Here is a 20,490-nt window from a genome sequence, read left to right on the forward strand (position 1 = left end):
GAATTCAGCTGTAAGTGACTTACAAATAATCTGTTGGTCCGTAAAAAGGTTTGCAGATGAAATAATAAAATTATTCTGATATTCAACAGCGCCATCCTTTGGATTATCGCAGTAACGACACAAAAATGAATTATTTCATGCACTGGTCAATTTGGAGATTGCTATTTTGTTTCCATAACATGTTTTTTTTCAGTCGAGTGGAAAGTAAACATCCTTGATATACAATCATGTGCTCAATTTATTTTTAATTAATATATTATTAAGTATGTGTTTGTGGGTCTTTAAACATAATGAAAGTTGAGGTCTTGGAGGTCAGAAGCTCTTTCTAATGGTGAGTTGACCGTAAGGTTTCTGTGCGTCACTGATCTCACAGCGCTTGGACTGGCTGAAGGCGCAGGAAACCGACAGCCGTTGCATCATGATGTCAGCGGCGCAGTTAGACGCGGACGCACATCTGAGCAGCCCCAGGACCAGCCCTCGGATTAGCGCTTGAGCCGCAGGATTTACCGGAGAGGTGCCTATAATTCACCGGGAGCGACGCGCCGAGTCAGGGCAGACGGGAGTGATCCAGATTCACTTCATGTTCCAGTGGAGCCGCAAGCTTCTTTTTTAATATCATAATATCGCGTTTTGCGCACGTGACTCCGGGACTTTCCATACTGGACGCAACACTTTAGAAAAGCCTTGACCGAGTGACCAAAGTTGAGCAATGGCAGGTTGTACTCACGGCCCAGTGTTTGGGAACGTTTTTGGTGGAATCTGGTGTTTTCATTAGTCATCAGAGGAGTGATAATGTGTGTTAGTCCTGCTGCCAGTGGACACGTCTAATCCCACCCCCGATTATAGCGCACAGATGGATTGCTTCGTGCCGGCCAGCCGGCTGACACCAGGGCCCGGTCACATTTATTTAACCGCTATGCTTGCGTGTTGATTGCTGAGTTAAAGTCATTTAGGGGCAGTTCAGCATCATTTGGAAGCGGGTTCCCGGTTTCTCCTCCCGGCGCCAAAATGAGGAGAGCTGTGCTGAAAGAAGCCGCCAAACGATTCCCCTGGCTGGCCAATGTCACCTTGTACGGCTGCTTATTTGCCGGAGGTGACCTGGTCCATCAGCTCATAGCTCAGAAGGAGAGCATGGACTGGAGACACACTGGTAACGTGGCCATCGTGGCTATCAGTTTCCATGGAAACTTTAATTACTTCTGGCTACGAGCCCTGGAGAGGCGCTTCCCTGGAAAGTCTGCCGGGATGGTTCTCCGAAAACTGCTGCTGGACCAAAGCTTCGCGTCACCTTTGGCCACCAGTGTCTTCTACACAGGTGAGACTGTGATAATCTCACATCTGAGGTGTTTATGTCGATATTTCAGTGAACCTTTCCTATTCCATGACTAAGCGTCAACTATTTGTATTCTTCTTTGCAACTGTGACAACACAACCTCAGGAGGATTAATTGTAAGGCTAACTGTCTCACCAGGCACCCACACTCAGAGAGATGCGTTAAGAAAGGCAGAAATCTGGGGATGTACTTTACAGGCTGTACAGTTAGTGAGGTGATGCAGATTTATCTCCATCAAACATCATTTAGGCAAACCTGAGGAGTTAGACGCGTTGTTGGATTGTGCGTAATGACGCACGAATGGTTATCTGTCTGTCCTGCAGGGGTGAGCTTCTTGGAGGGTAAAGATGACATCTTAGAAGACTGGAGAGATAAGTTCTTCAACACCTGGAAGGTAAGAAAGGCCTCGGCAGCGTCACCTGAATTAAAGTCACCTTCTCCTCGCACACGGTGGCGGCTGCCGCTGCTGCTCCTGACCAGATTAGCCTAGATTGTGCCGCGGCTGCAGGCACGACGCCCGGGAGGATAAAATAAGGACGTTTTGGAGCTGAATTCCTGCCAAATGTATAAAGCACTTCAGTGTCATGCTGCTGCACGGCGGTGTGATCCGGAGTACACAGATATTTTACAATAACAGCAGTTTGAAGGCAGGAAAAGCACATTGTCTATGTCTGAGCCAAAATCGACCATTAATACAACCTATTTACTCTGAATTAATTAACATTCATAGTTTCAAGAAATGTAAGCAATCGTCTATCAATTTCTCAGAGGCAGAAGACCATTTACTCAACTACTTATTTATATAGATTATTCCTGGCTATCAATTAATCCACATTCAGAACAAACATTTCCTCTTTTTTATTTTTGCTGTTTTCAAACATCAAATAGGAAAATTAGAGACATATTTCTGCATTGCAGTGATACCAAGTGATACCAAGTTTGAGAAGCCAGAGGAGTATGAGCGAGATAATAAACAGTAACAATTGTGAGTGTGTTCCTTTGTTTAAAGAGGGAGGACACAGTTCATTTCTTTAGAAAGATGGTTCCCACATTCAACATATCCAGTATAAACTGTAATTATCTTTAATGTGTATCTTCATTGGATTCTGTGGAGCCCTTCAAAACACTCATCATGTCCTGTTTTCACTTTCAGACTGGACTTATGTACTGGCCTTTTATGCAGGTAAACGTCAACTCAGTTTTATCGTTTTGTGGACATTTACTGCATTTCTTACCTCATGTGTTTTTAAAAAAAAGATATTAGAATATTTGTTGTGACTTTATTGTTTGGCCAGAACTGTTTTACTTTTATGCCAAAGAAAGTGTACAAGGTCAAATTATCAAAAAGTAAGAGCACATTTTCCAGAATCCCAATGACAAGCCTAAATGTCATAACTGATCCAATTCTTAGACAACAAGGATACATTAATAATTGCTTCTTAACATTAGAAAATACTTTGAATGATTAAAAGAATTGTTTTGATTTCAGATCCTCAGTACTGTTCAGTAATGTACCCACTGAGTAACCTCAGGTGAACATTGTCCTGTTCTCTTCCCTCTCATCTCAACCCCTCCTGACAGTTTCTGAACTTTGTCCTGATGCCATTATACATGCGAACGGCCTTCATGGGCTGCTGCGCCTTCCTCTGGGCCACCTTTCTGTGCTTCTCGCGGCAGGACGGCGACGGCACCGCCACCGTGGCTCTGGCCTTTGTCATGGATCCCCGTAAAACATTGGAGGAGATGCGTGAGGCCCGGCTCGCCCGAAGAAAGCAAAGGACCCAGAAGGAAAACTGAAGGAAGGAGGAAAAGAGGGTCACCACGTCTGTCATTCAAGCCTTTGAGCTTCGATAGCAGGACAGAAGGTGTTTTCACTTTTGCTAAAACCAGCATTCAAAAAGTGAAAGTGTAGAGAGCTGAAGAGCATCTGGTTTAAGAGAAAAACTGTGTCACTGGGTACATACATCTGTCACATACACTCACAAATGATTGACTGATATGGATTTCTAAGGCCATTGTAGAAGTAAATATGAAGAATTCCCAAGGTACTGGAAGCACTGGACTAACTGCCTCTGCCCCTTTAAGTACTCCCATCGCTACATCACAATAAGGCAACATTTGGTTTCAAATGGGATCAACTTGGACCAATGATCACTTTAAAGGGTATTTGAGTAGTGATAAGGGACTGCGGCTGGTTGTAGTTGATGCTGGTTTGATGTGAGCCTGCAGTGAAGATCCTAAGATCAGATTTAAGGGCTCACTATTTCTTTACACTAGTCGTGCCTTCTTTTGGTGAGAAGACCACTGCCCGCGACCCCTGGTCTACGAGCTGATGGTGTTTGGCTGACTAGTGACTAGTGGTCACTAGTTGTCATTGATAACAACTAGTGACCACTAATCACCATATATATTTATATATATATGTGCTTTTATTTTGGGATGCACTGATGTATCAGACCGACAGCATACACAAGACAACAGGCTTCAAAACCAGACCAAAACTATTGATGTTAATATTCTGAAGATATCAAGTGGTGGCATTAGAGGAAAGGTCAGGATGTCATCAGAAACATTACAAGAGCTTTACCGAAGTTATTGGCTATTGCTACTTAACACCAACAACTAATTCTTACAAGTGTAACAGAAACATTTTGAATCCAGCATCAAAAGTTCTCTAATAGCTGTCTCCATCGATGGAACTTAACACCATTTGTTTGTGCAGAATACAAAAAAGAAATGTAATATTGAGCTTTAGTTAGGAGGCTGGCTTGCTTCTGGTTATTATGCTGATAAGCTAACCACTAGATGGCTGTAGGAGGATATTAATGTGAACAGACATGAGAGTATACATCTTCTCATCCAACTCAATTCCAATTTATTTATGCAGCAGTAAAAAAGAGTATAAGCACATTTCTGAAAATGTTGAACTTTCCCATTGAGGATGATGGTCATGCTAAGCTTAGCACTACCAGTAAAAGGGCTCATTATGTGTTACCACAACAGGATATTTGTCGGTGCATCCCACTTGTGTTGTGTGTCCTAGTTTTACCTGTTTTACCTGTTACTACACTTTCTCAATCCTGTCCTCTTACTTGAATGATCACATAGGTTGCCATCAGCCCAGATACCTTATCATGCAACACATCCAGTTACCTGCACCAGACCCATCATTTACTTTTTGCATAGATTTTTAATAGTGAAGTTGGAAGATTTGTGTAGTTTACTTCTATTTATCCAAAAGAGAGGGAAGAGACTCGTTGCTTCATGTACAATAGATAAACAGTTTTAAATCAGTGGTGTATAACTCTGTGTTGTACATAATATTTATGGATTTCTGTTTTTCCCTGTTCAACACAAAAATAAAACCTCAAAGAATATTATTTATGGTTCAGAACATAGTAATATTGCAATATAGTAAACTGTGAGATTCGTAACTATTTTGTTGCATCAGTACTATTGGACCATTGTGTTGTATGAAAACTTGTATTTCCAATTTGGCATAAGGGACAGGACATTAAAAGTGATGAATAAATCAGAGTCAAACACTTGAATAGATGTGATGTCACTGCTGGGATTTTTTTGTCCGGGAAATTGGTTCAGACATAAACAACAAAGACTGGGTTACCAACTGCTTAAAGAGTCTCCAAGAGTCCCAGGTTTACTTCAATTAACCATTGTGAATATTCATTGATATGCAAATCAGAAAATTGCACCACTGAAGTAGAATATCCACTCTGATGGGTCCCCCATTCTTCATGTGGATCTGGTCTGTGTCAAAATGTTGTTTTATGACCTGAACCATTTTAATCTATATTGAGCTCTTGAGCTCAAGAACACAAGAGAGTGTCTTATGAATAAAAGACAGAAACAGTTGTACCTTTAGCCTCAGGGTACCCTCAAGTTCGGCCTGTATCATTAATTACAAGGCCAAAACACTTGATGACACCAAGGTGCACAACTGAAGTTATGTCGATAACATCTGCTGGTGGCCGCTAACACCTGCTAACATCTAATGATAGTTTGTAACTTAATTTGTGCAGAAGACCTGTGTTGTTAATGTTAACAATTTATATGTTTTACCAAATTGTCTTAGTTTTTTGTGTCTTCAGAGTCTAAGACTTTTTTATTATTTCCTACACAGAGAAATCTGGGTAAGGAAGTATTATCTCACACAAAAGACCAGTAACCAACAATTAATTAATCTGACAGTTTTCCAGTGCATAAAGTGCATAATTGGTAAAAAATCCTCTTCATTATTCTGGCTATCGTAAATAAACATTTTCAAATAGTTTTTCTTGTTTGACTAAAAGTAAAAAAAATATACATTTATATGAATATTTGGTAGTGCAAACTTTTTTTTGTATAAACATATTGAAACAATTACCTAAGATTATCAGTGAAATGTAAATAAAAGTTTTGATGTTATGCCAAAGATGTAACTTAAACTTAAAGAAACGCCCCACATTACAAATTTGAACGCAACGAGGCTGATCTGATATTCCCATTCTAAAATTTGTCATGTTAGGAATTTTTCTTGTAAAATGAAGACTTTATCCTCATAATAATATGACCTTATTCTCAAAATCTCAGATTTTTCTCTTCAAGTGGCCCTATTACTCTGCCATATAATCGCAAGTGATGCCAATGTTGTTTTTCAATTCCACACTTGAAAAAAAGCATGCAAGTTAAATTCTAAGCAGTGAACTATACCTATAGCCAAAGTTAAAGACATGGTCGCAATGTCACTCTGAAAACATGTGAAACAAGGACACATTGGATCTGTGTGTGTGTGTGTGTGTGTATTCAGCAGCTTTATGCTCTGATGATGGTGTGCGTGGATTAACCAGGATCAGATAGGCTTGACTAATCCCTCTGAAAAGGACAGAGTTGATCCAGTGTGACCTCTGACCCCACAAACAGGAAGTTAAATTCTCCAATCAGAGCCAACGGATGGGTCAGGTGCTGTATAACTGAAACATAAACGCTGTACTTTACATCATATAAATAGCCAGATGCAGAAGAGGAGGAGGGGCAGGAGAGGGAGCACTCTTCCCTGCATTAAGGTGTAATACCTGAGAATAATAATACAAAATGATATAGAGGAAAGGAGTGTTACAGGCCAGTTAATGTGATGCATGTGGATTCTTTCCTTTCAGCTGTTAATGACTCCATGTGAATAAAACACTGATGTTTTGTCTAAGCTCTTATTTCTGTTGTGTTGCCAAAGCCCCATTTGAAAACAGCTGCACATAAAGTGGTTGTTATATTTACATGGGAAATTGAAATAGAAGTACCTGAGAAAATTACATAAATAATAATACATTAATGTCTTGAACATCACTGTTTGAATAAATGAAAAGTTATAACTTTTAGAGGTGTACACAGGACCCTGACACACTGAGAAAAGTGGCTCCCTTTAAAGACCCCCCCCACACACACACACACACACACACACAAACACACGCATACTTCCTGACTGAAAGTTGTTCACAGTCTCTTAGTGTCTCTTTATAGTAATTTTTTCATCTCTTTGTCATTTTGCATCTTTATTTTTTCTTCTTCTTGTTTTAGTTGTTTTGAGTCTCTTTGGGGTCATAATGTGTCTTTATGGTAATTCTTCCTCTCTTTACAATTATTGTATTGTTTAATACTCTGACTCGTTTTAGCCTTTTCGTCTTTTGTGATCATTTTCTGTATCTTTATGGTCATATTTACTGTGTGCAGTTTTTTTTGCTTTGTAGACATTGTTTGTCTCTTTTTTAGTAGATTTTTATCTAAATTTAGTTGTTTTGATTCACTCACTCATTTCATTGGAATAGTTTTGTCTTTCTAGTTGTTTTGTGTCTCATTTTGGTCATTTTGTCTTTATGTGAAGATTTCATGTTTCTTTATGGTCATTTTGTATTTTTGTATTTTTCTTCTCCTATTGGTTGCTTTTGTCTATTGTTTGATGTCTCTTTGTGGTTGTTTTGAGTCTCTTCATGGTCATGATGTGTGTCTTTATGGTCATTCTTCCTGTCTTTACAGTTATTTTGTATCTCTTTTTTGTTTTGTTTTTTATATCTCATTTTGGTCAATTTGTCTTCATGTTTCTTCTTTTTTCAGAAGCTTTGTTTGTTTGTTGTTTTTGCTCCTGTGGTTATAATGTGTATTTTATTATTCCTGTCTTTATAATTAGTTATTTTTCTTTCTGGTCATTTTGTATTCATTTTGTGTGTCTTTATAATAATTTTATGTTTCTTTTCTGGTTGCTTTTGTGTCTCTTTTAAGTCGTTTTATGTATCTGTTTATTGTTTTGTATCTCTGTATCCCTCTGTAATTGTTGTATGTCTCTTTTTAATGGTATTGTGTCTTTTGCTATCTGGTATTGTCTCCTAAGGGTGGTTCTCTGTCTCTTTTCGGTGGTTTGGTGTCTCTCTGGTTGTTTGGTGTCTCTCTGTAGTTGTTTTGTGGGTCTTTTTTGTCGTTGTGTGTCTCCGTTGTCCTGTTGTGTCTCTTTGTGATTAGGGCTTTTCAGTCACTAGTAATCATGGTCGTTTACTTATAATCCATCAACACGTCTGGAGTCGACTGTGAAGATTATGCAGATATTCCTCCACACTGATATCACCTCTCTGATTGGACAATAACCCAGATCCCGCCTATCACTATATGATTGACATACAATGGACCAATGGCATCCGTGAACGAGGCTGCCGTGAACTCATGATTGGTGGACTGCTCTGCACCATATGAATGGACGCTTGTATTGTTCGACGTCGTCCACGAAGCTTGAGCGAACTTTACTGGCTCAAACTCCTGCAACACGTTTCTTTCTCTTCTTCTTCGACATTTAATTCGAGCGACAAACTGCTGGGTTGCGAAACCAGCGCACGAAGAAGGTCGCGGAAAGGGAAACAACTCGTTCACGCCACGTTGAACGGAGCGAACTGCAGCTGAGAGTAAGTTACAGCTGTTTGTCTGAGCTGGGATTTAAACGGTTAACGCTAAACTCCGTTAGCTCGACTAGCTCATTTATCTGCATTTAGAAGCCGACTAAGGAACATGCTGACTTTCTTATACCGTGTTGCTACAGGTCTGTTGTGAATAGTTTGAGCTAACCGTCTTTAGTGTTCATAAAAACAGGTGTTTCTAATGATAAACCCCATGAGGGTGAGAGTTCCCCGTTATCTTCTGCCTTGGGCTCCCGTTGTTTTGTTTGTAGCCAGACTTGATGTTAATCTTGTATTTACTGTGGATTGGGTTCACTTTTTATCGCATCTTACTGATTTTAAACAATGTGTTTATGAATCGTTAGAATAAATGATTTAGTTCGTCATACATTGTATATTCAAGGAAACGTTATTAAAAGTTGGTTGAAACTCATTCATGTGATTTTTACCGTTATCTGTCCCATCTAAGCGCACTGCTGCACCCAAAGTCTAAGAAGCTGGGATTCGATCTGAAATACAGAGCTAATTGTTGGTTCACACACAGGCCGAATGAACGTCAAATTGCAGGAGAGTCGTCTGTAACCACGTCCTGCCATAATTAATGTTGTTCTATTAAACGGTGTAATGTTGACAGTAAACGCCCGGAGCTTGTCTAAATGTCTCGTTTCACTGGAACCCCAGAACAGTGTTGGTGCGTCACCGGAGAGTCAGCTCTCCACCTGGCCTGGAGATGGGGGATCCAGAGCCTCCTGAGTTTGGGTCCCTGGAGGAGGAGCTGGAGTACTGGAAGGAACAAGCCGCCAGGCACCAACAGAGGTGTGGTTCCCCCCGTGTTTGTTTGTTTGTTTATTTAGTTCCCCATTAGCCACTATACTCTTCCTGGGACGCCCACACGTTTTCTGTACTAGTACTTTAATAATAGAGAAACATTAACACGCAACCACATCAGTTATACTAACAAAAAGACTTACAACTCACAATACAGTGACTAAAAAGCATAACCAACATCAAATCAAAACTGCTCTATCCTATTATAGCTCAATATTAATGAATTATTTAATAAATCTTCAAGATTAACAAACAACTAAATCCTATAAAAAAGTAATGTAGTGCTCAGCAGCAAATAGTCTTATTCATGTCTCATTTTCTAAAATCAAACTTTGTGAATTCTAGGCCACCTCATGCTTGATAATAAATTATCCTCTGTATTAAACTAGTTATACATGGAGGCAACAGGAAGTTACCTTCGAGTGTCTGGGAAAAAATTATAAATCAATATAAAGTTACTGCATGTTGGTGTTAATAGATGAGAATATGTTTTCACTCACAACTTTAAAAGTCTTAAATGATTTAACTCTGTACACATTATAAAGTTATTTATTTACACTGCATCGTGATATGAGAATACATATTTCCTTACCTTCCAACACAGTCAAAACATATTTTCAGATAAGATAACAACTTGTCTGCACAACGTCGAATCTTCCAGTGCCTCTTGTTCTCTGTAGTAAATTCTTTAAAAAATAATGAGTACTTTGTATTCGCTCTCCATTTCAGTTTGTAGAAATATGAGTCCGTAGAAACTCCTGAAAGACAAACTATCATGAGCCCTGAGGTGTTTTCCTTTTAAACACTTTTCTGTGGTGTTGAGACTTTTGTGTAAAATCCACGAAGGACAGATCTTCTTTCAGTGGGAAGATGGTCAGGTTGTGTTTTTCATCCAAACACGTCTGGTTTAGACTTGGTCTGTTTGTTCTGTGTGAGATTTGTTTGCCAAATTAATTATGCAAACAGAAACGCTGTTAAAGAATAACATAACACGTGATTTTTACTCTCTGCGTCTGTGTGCGATCAGTGCGGAGGAAGCTCAAGAGGAGCTGCAGGAGTTTCAGCAGATGAGTCGTGACTACGAGGGCGAGCTGGAGACGGAGCTGAAACAGTGTGAGGCGCGGAACCGCGAGCTGCTTGCCGCCAACGACCGCCTTCGTATGGAACTAGAAAACTACAAGGTACATTACCCACATTGCAGCGTAACAAATAAACAAGAAGTTGAAAATAAAGACATTCAAAAATTAGAAATGATACGCAGAGAAAGTTATCAAAGCTCAAACTCTGAGAAAGATGACAAAATAAACACTTCAGCTGTGGATGGTTAAATAGTTTGGGAATAAAAGCAGTTCTGTCCCACTGTACCATGATAGATGGAGTAGTCTTGTTTCTTCAGGAGTTGTACAATTGTTCAAAACCAAGTGGACTTTCTTTCGGTTCTCAAAGACATGTCACCTCTCATCTCAAAGGCCTCTTCATTTCTAATTGACTAAATGGAGGTTTCAGGTATTTAACCTCTGTGGGTCTGTTGAGAGTCGTTACTTTAAATAGGCAGGAAATAGCCTTTTTGATTGGGCAGTGCACATTGAAAATGACAGAAGCCTCAACACACAGACTCGAATTGAACAATACATACTCATTGACTCACATCATCCACAAGCTTTGCGTCATCAGAACTTAACACTGCCGAGAACAAAACATACACACAAGGACCACATGCAAGGTGAAGGATCAAAAACCAGGGACAAGAACTAGAAACAATGTAGTGATTCCATATGTTACTGGAGCCTCTGAAAAACTGAGGCAAATCTTCTTACGAACACCACATACATGCACATTTAAAGCCCAGCAACACCCAAAGACAGAAGCTTGTTCACCTAAAGATTAAAACACCCTGAGACAAATAGAACAATGTGGTTTATGCAGTCCAATACAATAAGGATTGCTCAGACCTAAACATCAGGGAAACAAAACAACCAATGCACAAACTCAACAGTTCACTTAGACTCAAGGACTTTAAATATTTACTTCTAACCTCCCTGCTTTCAGAAGCATCTCTAATGCAAGTCATTGCTTAATTTGCTTTTATAGCTTTTACTGAGGCATAACGCTGTTTTATTAGGGTTGTCCAGAGGTGCAAAGTTATTTTCATAACATGTAATCAACTGACTGCCTGTTAAAGTGGATCTGACTGGTTATTTCCCTATTTATCAGCTGATATTAGTTGCATTTTATAGCTCCTGTTTGACTGTGATGAATAGACTCCATTGGTGCTGTTGTCTGAGCGGAACACACACACACACACACACACACACACACACTTTCACAGAGGACTTATTCAGGGTTGGAAAAAGCAGCTGACGCCTCCTGCTTGGTCTGTGTCTGGAGGGGATGGGAGTTCTTCCATCAGACTGCAGTAATGTCACAGTTCACTCACACCATTTTCTCTCCTAACAAAACAAGTTTATCTTCCTTATGTGAACAGATCCATTAACTGCCGTTAGGCTGGAATGGGGCAAACCTCACAAAACAGTACAGATCATGAAATTGTAATGTCCTTAATTGAATGAATCCACATAATCTCAGCTGCATTCAATTTAAATCTGTGAGGTTTTTTTTGTTGTTGTTGGAGCCGCACCAAATTTCACTGACTCAGATATGAGTCCTCTAAATGTTTTTTCTATTCATCAAGAACCATGAATCATATCTTGCAACGTTGAAAAAGGGGATTAAAAGTGGCTGTGTCTTCCCTCTGTCTAGATCCATGACAAATGTCTTTTGTCCCATTCCCATCCTTCCAAGTTAAACAAATATAAACATACTGACAGGAGTGAAAACATAACCTACTTGGCAGAGGTAAAAAAAAAAACACTATTAATCCAAATTAAAATAATCCACTGGAGATAAAGTTAATGAACAAACAACAAGCTAATACTCTACAGCCAAGCTCATTGTGGAACTGTTTTCAAGAGGTTGATTCAACTGTATGTTCACTTTGTGATTCTGTTGAACTGTATTGTGTTATACTGAGGGGTGTCTTTATTATTTCACCTGCCCTGATTGATTCAAATCTTTAAATAAATATAAATGGCTTTAATAAAAAGTCAACTGTCTTAATGAAATTAGGGTGTTAAACCACATTATTTATGGCTCTGTGTCACTGGCAACTGAATTCATAATAATATCAATATGAATATTAACAACAATATTATGAACATCAAAACTAATGGTAGTAATACAATTTATAATAATATTATTATTGGTGGAGCGGGGAATTTCAACGTACAAACAGCCCCTCAGTGATTACATTTAGCTTTAAAAAATGTTTTCACATATTTTATTTACTCCTTAGTTGTTGTTTTTTCTCAGGTCAAGGTCTGACCTTTGTGTAAAGTGATCGGGGGAACTAGGTGGAAAAATACTTTAAATTAAAGTTAAAATTCTATTCTGATTCATGTCAAAATAGAATAAGAGTCATGCGGCTGCAGTCTTGTGCTCCCTGTCAGCACAGTAAACCTGCCTTATCTCAGACAGCATGCATGTCCAGTATGCAGAGACGTCATGGAATTTTGTTCTAACGTGCTGAAGCTTGACAGTGTCGTGTTGTGTGATACCTGTTCTTGTGCGAGCCTCAGTGTCTCCTCTGAGATTGGCACAGACAATAATTTACCATTATAAGATAAATAATTGCAAATGTCCGGCACTCAGGTTTTTGCCCTGTGTTAAACATAATCCAGTAACAGAGTGGTAGTAATTCCACCTGTTCTCTGGGTCCAGACAGTGAAGCTGATGTGGATGTGCCTGAAACCTGTTAGTCTCTGGACTGACCAGCAGAGGGTGACTCCACTAGTTTTAAAATAAGTCAGTTTCTATAGAAGTCTATGAGAAAATGACTAAGTCTCACCTGATTTAACGTCAATTATCATTTTCTTGAGGAGTTTATCTCTCAGTCTCGGTTACTTCTGGTTTCCAAAATCCAACAACATGTCAAACTCAAGGCTTCAAAACGGCAGCTCACAAACCAACAAGTGAGTTGACACTTGTGAAAAACACATTGTCCAAGACATCTCAGAGAGACAGTTTAAAGTTTATATTGATCAGATAATTATTCCACATCGCATGATGACACAGGATAAATGACATTAAGAAGAAGTAAAAAACATATGCAATGCATAATTCAACATTTTCTGCATATTATAGGACTCTAGAACTACCTAGCCGACTCTCTTCCTCTTCTGTGTTCTCTATCTTCTTTTCCCCTCCTAACACCGGGGCTGGCCTCCTACCAGGAGAAGTATGAGATGCATCACTCCGAGGCCTGTCGGCAAATCTCCAGCCTGGAGGGCGACCTGGCTGAGACCACGGCCGTCAGAGACCAACTTCACAAATACATCAGAGAGCTGGAGCAGGCCAACGATGACCTGGAGCGAACCAAGAGGTCAGGAAGCACACATAGTGTTGAAGGACATTTTTGGTGATTGTACTCTACCACAGAAATGAATTTGCTCAGGTTCTGAACAAAAAACACTTGTTTTTCATAGTCTGACTAAATGGCTTTTAGTCATGACTGTAGAGAGAAATAAGGCGAGCTGTTGACTGTTACTCCCTTTGCTGTGAATAGTGCAGTTTTTTAAAACTACTTTGAAGCACGCATTGTCTTTGTACAAATCAGGAAAGACCCATACAATTTATAGCCTCAACCATTTGATTACTATGATCAATTATTTAAATTATATGTCTATATATGTATATGTAACTCACAATGGCCCATGAAGAAAAAATATTCGAATATTCTTCATTAATTATCATCAGTTATTAGTTATTTCTCAAACCTTCTCTCTAACCTTTTTCTCTAATGTTACCAGCACCGACACTGTAACAGGGACCATGTGACAGGTTCACAAGTTAAAGTAACAGCTCAGCTGTCCTGCAACAACTGAAACATGCTTAGAAAGTATAATAATGTTGAATTTAAACTTTTGTTCTTGATAAATTCAGAAAACAACCCTATGAACTGTTTAGGAGCTGACAGGAAATAAGAGCTGCAGTATCTGCAGAACGTGCAGATTCCACGTCTGGTCATTTGCCTGATAATGACTAATACACAGAATCATTTCACATCATTCACTGACGTCTCCATTTTTTTGCCCTGTGTGTTTCAGGGCAACCATCATGTCACTGGAGGACTTTGAGCAGAGGATGAACCAGGTGATAGAGAGAAATGCTTTCCTCGAGAGTGAGCTGGACGAGAAGGAGAATCTCCTGGAGTCTGTTCAAAGACTGAAGGACGAAGCCAGAGGTAGAAAGAGTCAAAACACAATACCCACATATCATAATAGTTTTAATGCATGGAATTTGGATAGTTTTCATAGATCCCTTGGCAGTGTGCCACAGACCCCAGGGGGTCAGCACACCCCAATTTTAGAGCTGTATTCTAATCTTATAAACGTACTTACATACACGTTTAACTACCGGGACCTATAGTATCTACCTGCGATGCCTATACTGCTGATTCCTGGCTTAAAATTTAAAAATCCCCCCCAAAATGAAGAAAATGACAGTGAAATGGTGTGTGTGTGTGTGTGTGTGTGTGTGTGTGTGTGTGTGTGTGTGTGTGTGTGTGTGTGTTAGACCTGAGGCAGGAGCTGGCCGTGCAACAGAAACAGCAGGTACAGGACAGGAAGCCGTCTCTCAGCAATGTCGTCAAAGAGCCTCCATCATCTTCGTCCACCTCCTCCTCGGCCGGGCTGCCCACCCCTCCTCTCACCCCTCAAGATATAGGAACTGAGGACAAAACCACGTCTCTGCCCTCTAACCAGCCCATCCCCTCTGCCACCACCACCACCACCACGCCGTCCAGACCTCCAGCCCAGTCTGACTACTTCACCACACCTCCGCCCTCCACCAGCAGAGGTCAGTTCATCAGCTGCTCGGGAGGGAGACAGTTTGTGATTCACATGTTTGGGTTTTTAAACTCCAACGTGGGAAGTATACGTACGCAGCCACAGGGCTGTGGACTGGTTCACGTCATTGGAACACTTGCTCCCAGGCTGCAGGGAAACCATCTTTACAGTTGTCACCTTGAACTTGTTGCAGTCTGTGCTGCAATTTTCTTTATTACTGCCAACAATGATATGCACATTTTATTACCTACACCATGGAGGTTAAGTTTTCATCTGCATTTGTTTGTCTGTCTCTGTGTTAGGTAGCAGGATTGAGCAAAAACAACTGAACAGATTCTTATGAAACTCAGGGTACAACCTTTAAAATGTTGTTGTGGATATGGATCGGGGGGGAATCTAGGACTTTTTTTCCCCACTTACTTCAACATTGCGAGATAGAAAAACTTTCAACATTTTTGTTGATTTCTCCGAGAATAATTAATGGATCTTTTTCTTAAATATAGAATTAACCAAATATTATTTTCCAGAAGATCTAATCAAATCAATTAATAATTTAAGTTTAATAGAGAAAATTAAGAGACATCTTGAGCCAGGAATATTATAATGCAATACTAACATAGCACAGGATTCCTAATCTAATCAATTAGTGGATCACGAACAAGATTCTGGTAATTGATTGATTCTCTTTCTTTTAATATCAATGTGAAGTGTCTCTGTGGACTGATCAGCTGGTTTGTGTCTGCAGGTGAAAGACTTTTAGCGACTCCTCTCACCACCTCGGCGAGAATCTCGGCCCTCAACATTGTCGGGGAACTTCTGAGGAAAGTCGGGGTGAGAACCGCTCTTGTGATTTTTTTTTTTTACCCTGTGCTCTCATGGACACAAGAGAACTTCTGTGTTAGATGTACTGTGATAAATCAACCTGTTCACCCGCTGTGCTGTTTCTCATATGATCACCTGTCATGTGACGCTGCCTCCGGTTATTCTTCTCTGTGACTCATCAAACAGCACAAACAGCCGCTTCTCCCAGAGCTCAAGAGTTAATTGATTTAGAGAAGCAATAAACTGCAGATTGTATAGTTGTTGTAATGTGTCCATTTCCCTCGTGTTTTCACAGTGTGAACAAATCGAACAAAAACTCAGTCTGTGCCCAGACTGTACACTGTGTGCACAATTATTAGGCAAGTTGTATTTTTGAGGATTCATTTTATTATTGAACAAAGACAGTGCTCTCGGTCAATCCAAAATGTTAATAAACCTCAAACCTGAATATTTAAGAATGTAAAAGTGAGGTTTTGGCTTTCTTAGGAGAATATCTATGTGTGCACAATTATTGGGCAACTATTAGTGTGCAGAATTATGATGCAACTAAATGATTAACGAAAATGTTCCCATCTCACTTGTTTATTTTCATCTGTTAAAGTGAGAATAATAAACAAACAACTCAAAATTTACAAATAAACATTTGACAAAAATCAGTGACCAATATAGCCACCCTTCTTTTCAATAACAGTAATAAGCCTTCCATTCATGGATTCTGTTGACGATCAACTTTTTGTGCAGCAGCAACCACAGCCTCCCAGACACTGTTCAGAGAGGTGTACTGTTTTCCTTCACCGTAAATCTCCCGTTTAAGAAGGGCCCACAAGTTCTCAATAGGGTTTAGGTCAGGTGAGGAAGGGGGCCATGTCATTATTCTTTCATCTTTAAGGCCTTTACTGGCTAGCCACGCAGTGGAGTACTTTGATGCATGCGATGGAGCATTGTCCTGCATAAAAATCATGGTCTTCTTGAAAGATGCAGACTTTTTCCTGTACCACTGCTTGAAGAAAGTGTCTTCTAAAAACTGGCAGTAAGTTTGGGAATTGATTTTGAGTCCATCTTCAACCCGAAAAGGTCCAACTAGCTCATCTTTAATAATACCAGCACATACCAGTACCCCACCTCCACCTTGCTGGCGTCTGAGTCGAAGTGGAGCTCTGTGCCCGTTACTGATCCAGCCACGGGCCCATCCATCTGGTCCGTCAAGAGTCACTCATCTCATCAGTCCATAAAACCTTTGAAAAATCGGTCTTCAGATATTTCTTGGCCCAGTCTTGACGTTTCAACTTATGTGTCTTGTTCAGTGGTGGTTGGGTTTCAGCCTTCCTTATCTTGGCCATGTCTCTGAGCACTGAACACCTTGTTCTTCTGGGCACTCCAGGTAGGTTGCAGTTCTGGAATATGACAGCACTGGAGGATAATGGGGTCCTGGTAGCTTCACGTTTTGATTCTTCTCAAATCTTTGGCAGTTAATTTGCGTCTTTTTTTCTCAACACGTTTCTTGACTATTTGCAAAAAACGTTTGATGGTTCTGTGATCACGCCCCAATATCTTAGCAATTTCAAGAGTGTTGAGTGCATATTTGACTTTTCAGAGTCAGTTAAATCTCTTTTGGCCCATTTTGCCTGAGGAAAAGAAGCTGCCTAATAATTATGCACACCTTGATATAGGGTGTTGATCTCCTTAGGCCACACCCTTCCTCATTACACAAATACACATCACCTGATCTGCTTAAATCCAATAGGCATTCAAGTTTATACAGCTTGGAGTTGGAAAATATGCATAAAGATGATGATATGGTCAAAATACTCACTTGCCTAATAATTGTGCACACAGTGTAGTGTTGGGTTACACTCACTGACAAAGATTCTCAGGGGTTGAAACATCTGCCTGTCATGTATTTTTACACTTTGAGGCAAAACGCATTTTAATGCTCATGTTAAACAACACATACAGAATGAATTTATCCAAATATTACCAAAAAAACTAAAAAAATACAGAACCAATTGAACATAAAATATCTATTTATCTAAAATAAATGTCTGTCTGGCTTTAATATCTTGAGAACTGTTCATCGCATCATCTTGAATAAACAGGTGATCAGCTTCTTGTGCAGCAGCGGTGGCGCTTCTGTGGACAGCAGCAGGTGTTCACTTGCCTAAAATGACAAACAATCTTTTCGACATTTTTATTTAACGTGCACTAGAAGGAATGTCTTAAAACAGTTGAACCTTTTTTTCTTCCACCTCATTTCTGATAGAACCTTGAGTCCAAGCTGGCATCGTGTCGGGAATACGTCAACGAACAGACAGCTAATCGCAGAGGTCAAGCCGGGGGACAGGGGGCGCCGACGGGCCAGAACTCCTCAGAAACCCCTCCTACCAACGGCCTTTACAACAAGGGGTGAGGTGCTCTGTCCTGTAGGGAGCAACAGGTTTAACAGATGTTAACAAATCTAATGGTCAGATGGATAAACATATACATAAATACGACCCTCCTGTTCTTTACGTTCATGATTATATCATTGTCTTCATAACGCTTGATGGTGTTGGAGAGTGGCCGGAGAGGAGCAGAGAAAAATGTTCATATCTCAAAAACCTAAAAATGTATATATTTGGTGCATATGTATATATGTAGAAATGTTATGATTTATATGTTTTTTTTGTGTTTTTGTATTTATATAATTTAAAACACTATTTCATTACATAAATAATTTATTTCAGTTTATTGACTTGTTACATTGTGCAGATTTGAGAGAAATTAACTATTTGGAGATTCTCCAGGAAATGACATCACAGTTAAAAATGTAGACACTGGAGGAACATTTCTATTTTAGAGTTAATGATCACTTGTGTCTATTTTTTATATTCCTTGCCATATCTCCTGAGAGCAGCAAATATTGTCTCGTTATTCAAAAGTTGAAATTCTTTTGAAGCATGCTTGTGAGTGAGATGGAAGCGGCAGAAGAAGCTCTCTGAATGTGTCTGCCATGTTTCAACAGGCTGGTGAAGAGGTTAGACTTTGGAGCGGGACACAAAATGCTGCTGTGAAAGTGAAAACCTCCTCCACCTCCATCCTCTGAGCTGCTCTCCTCCTCCTCCTCCTCCTGTCCGTCCAGCCTGGATCCCTCGAGCACGTAACGGTACCGTGTCCCGCACATTATACTGGTGGCTTCTGCTTCAGGACACGGGACGCTCTAACAGGAAGCTTCCGTGATGAAATGGATGGAAATGTTACTGCAAATACTCTGGGATGTCTGTCACCAGCTCAAATCTTTTCAGCACTCGCACTTAGCTTGATATACCTTCTTGGACTCGTGCTGCATGTCACCACCTCACCTTCTTTGTTTGGATTTGCCAAGTATTTTGTGTGTGGGTTTTTTTTGTGTGTTTGTTTGTTTGTGTGTGTTTCACTCTAAAGGTGTGTTCAGTGAATCTTTACAGAGAGAATTAAACTGTCAGAATTGACAGATGCATGTTTGCTCTGCGTGGTGATGTAAGGAGACCAGGAGTCATCCACTCAAATTTAAAATGTTTATTTTCACAGCACTCTAGTGGAGGATGTATGTCCAGAAGGAAACAGCAGGAACAAAATGACACCAGTCAGTACTGTAGATTTCTCTTGTATACATGTTTTCATGTCATGAAGTAGTCATTACTTTCATTTTGATATGACAGATACAGGAAGTGGAGCATAGATAAATACAGATGGTCAACATGGTGGCTCCTAAAATCAGGAAAGACCCAAAAAGGGAAGCCAGAGTGTCTTCACCGACCTCTGGTGGCAAGCTGCAGTATAAGTCATAATCCCCACCTCCTCCATGTGTGTAGATGGGACATGGACAAAACAAAAGTCAACATTTTCTCAGAGGGTTTCTGTTATATTAGGTAGTTCCTATCACACTGGTGTTTGTTTAAGTGTTCGTGTTTCTGATAAGTTTGTTTTTAATTAGTTCTTTGATCCCCCGATCGGTACTGCAATGACACTGGTTCCAAATTAAGTCCTTGGCGCAAGATGGCGGCGTTCGTATCCAAGATATTTTGGCTTGATTTCTGAACAGCGGGAAGAAGTGGAGGGGTGTCATCCATGTTTATTTAGAGCGAGCGACCATGGCTGCCACCCGCTACCAACAGCGGGAAGAAGTGGAGGGGTGTCATCCATGTTTATTTAGAGCGAGCGACCATCGCTGCCACCCGCTACCAACAAACAATTTGTGCGAATATGTACGAATGCTCCCTTACTTGTGACTTCCATTTTCATAGCAAAACCCTGAGGGTTGAAAAGAGCACGCAGAAGGTCAGGCTCATAGTGAGCGCCCTCTGCTGTACCATGAGACAAACTGCTTTAGACCGAACAAGTCATTACAGTTCAATAATGAAAATTCTCCCACACACATTTGAATGAATGTTCATATGTCTTGTAACAAATGACAGCCGTGATCTCTGTGCTGTTGCATTTGTTGTCTGTTAAACACAAACTTGCACAGTTAAAGTGAAAATTTGCTCTTTTTTTTTTGTCTGAACACACCTTGAGTGTTTGAGAAGGAAATACTGTAAGGGCACTTTTCTCTTCACAAGAACAGAGGGTCTTTTTAAATACTACTTTTATATTTATACCACACTGTCAACCAAGGGACAATTTACTTCCACAGTAAATGTCAAATAAAGGGTTT

General features: G+C 40.0%; 2 protein-coding genes across 2 annotated transcripts; both read left to right on the plus strand.

Annotated features, from left to right (window-relative positions):
• Positions 1 to 309: 309 nt before the first annotated feature.
• Positions 310 to 4,884, plus strand: LOC118122794 (mpv17-like protein). Its single transcript, XM_035179657.2, has 4 exons — positions 310 to 1,315; positions 1,657 to 1,727; positions 2,487 to 2,516; positions 2,915 to 4,884. Exons 1-4 carry the CDS (start codon positions 1,009 to 1,011, stop codon positions 3,128 to 3,130), a joined length of 624 nt encoding a protein of 207 aa, XP_035035548.1. The 5' UTR covers positions 310 to 1,008; the 3' UTR covers positions 3,131 to 4,884.
• Positions 4,885 to 8,054: 3,170 nt separating this feature from the next.
• Positions 8,055 to 19,950, plus strand: LOC118123438 (nuclear distribution protein nudE homolog 1-A). Its single transcript, XM_035180823.2, has 9 exons — positions 8,055 to 8,274; positions 8,947 to 9,081; positions 10,121 to 10,274; positions 13,383 to 13,531; positions 14,256 to 14,392; positions 14,725 to 15,006; positions 15,742 to 15,827; positions 18,079 to 18,221; positions 18,820 to 19,950. Exons 2-9 carry the CDS (start codon positions 8,996 to 8,998, stop codon positions 18,866 to 18,868), a joined length of 1,086 nt encoding a protein of 361 aa, XP_035036714.1. The 5' UTR covers positions 8,055 to 8,274; positions 8,947 to 8,995; the 3' UTR covers positions 18,869 to 19,950.
• Positions 19,951 to 20,490: the final 540 nt, after the last annotated feature.

Source organism: Hippoglossus stenolepis, chromosome 16 (genome assembly GCF_022539355.2).
Source record: "Hippoglossus stenolepis isolate QCI-W04-F060 chromosome 16, HSTE1.2, whole genome shotgun sequence".
In the NCBI taxonomy this organism is placed as follows: Eukaryota; Metazoa; Chordata; class Actinopteri; order Pleuronectiformes; family Pleuronectidae; genus Hippoglossus; species Hippoglossus stenolepis.

Bases quoted from the DNA above. Each gene is read 5' to 3' on its own strand.
- LOC118123438 (XM_035180823.2), top strand. From the start codon at position 8,996: ATGGGGGATCCAGAGCCTCCTGAGTTTGGGTCCCTGGAGGAGGAGCTG. The intron at 9,082-10,120 runs GTGTGGTTCCCC...GTGTGCGATCAG, and splicing joins GCCGCCAGGCACCAACAGAG to TGCGGAGGAAGCTCAAGAGG. The intron at 13,532-14,255 runs GTCAGGAAGCAC...TGTGTGTTTCAG, and splicing joins GACCTGGAGCGAACCAAGAG to GGCAACCATCATGTCACTGG.
- LOC118122794 (XM_035179657.2), top strand. From the start codon at position 1,009: ATGAGGAGAGCTGTGCTGAAAGAAGCCGCCAAACGATTCCCCTGGCTG. The intron at 1,728-2,486 runs GTAAGAAAGGCC...TTTCACTTTCAG, and splicing joins AGTTCTTCAACACCTGGAAG to ACTGGACTTATGTACTGGCC. The intron at 2,517-2,914 runs GTAAACGTCAAC...CCCTCCTGACAG, and splicing joins TGTACTGGCCTTTTATGCAG to TTTCTGAACTTTGTCCTGAT.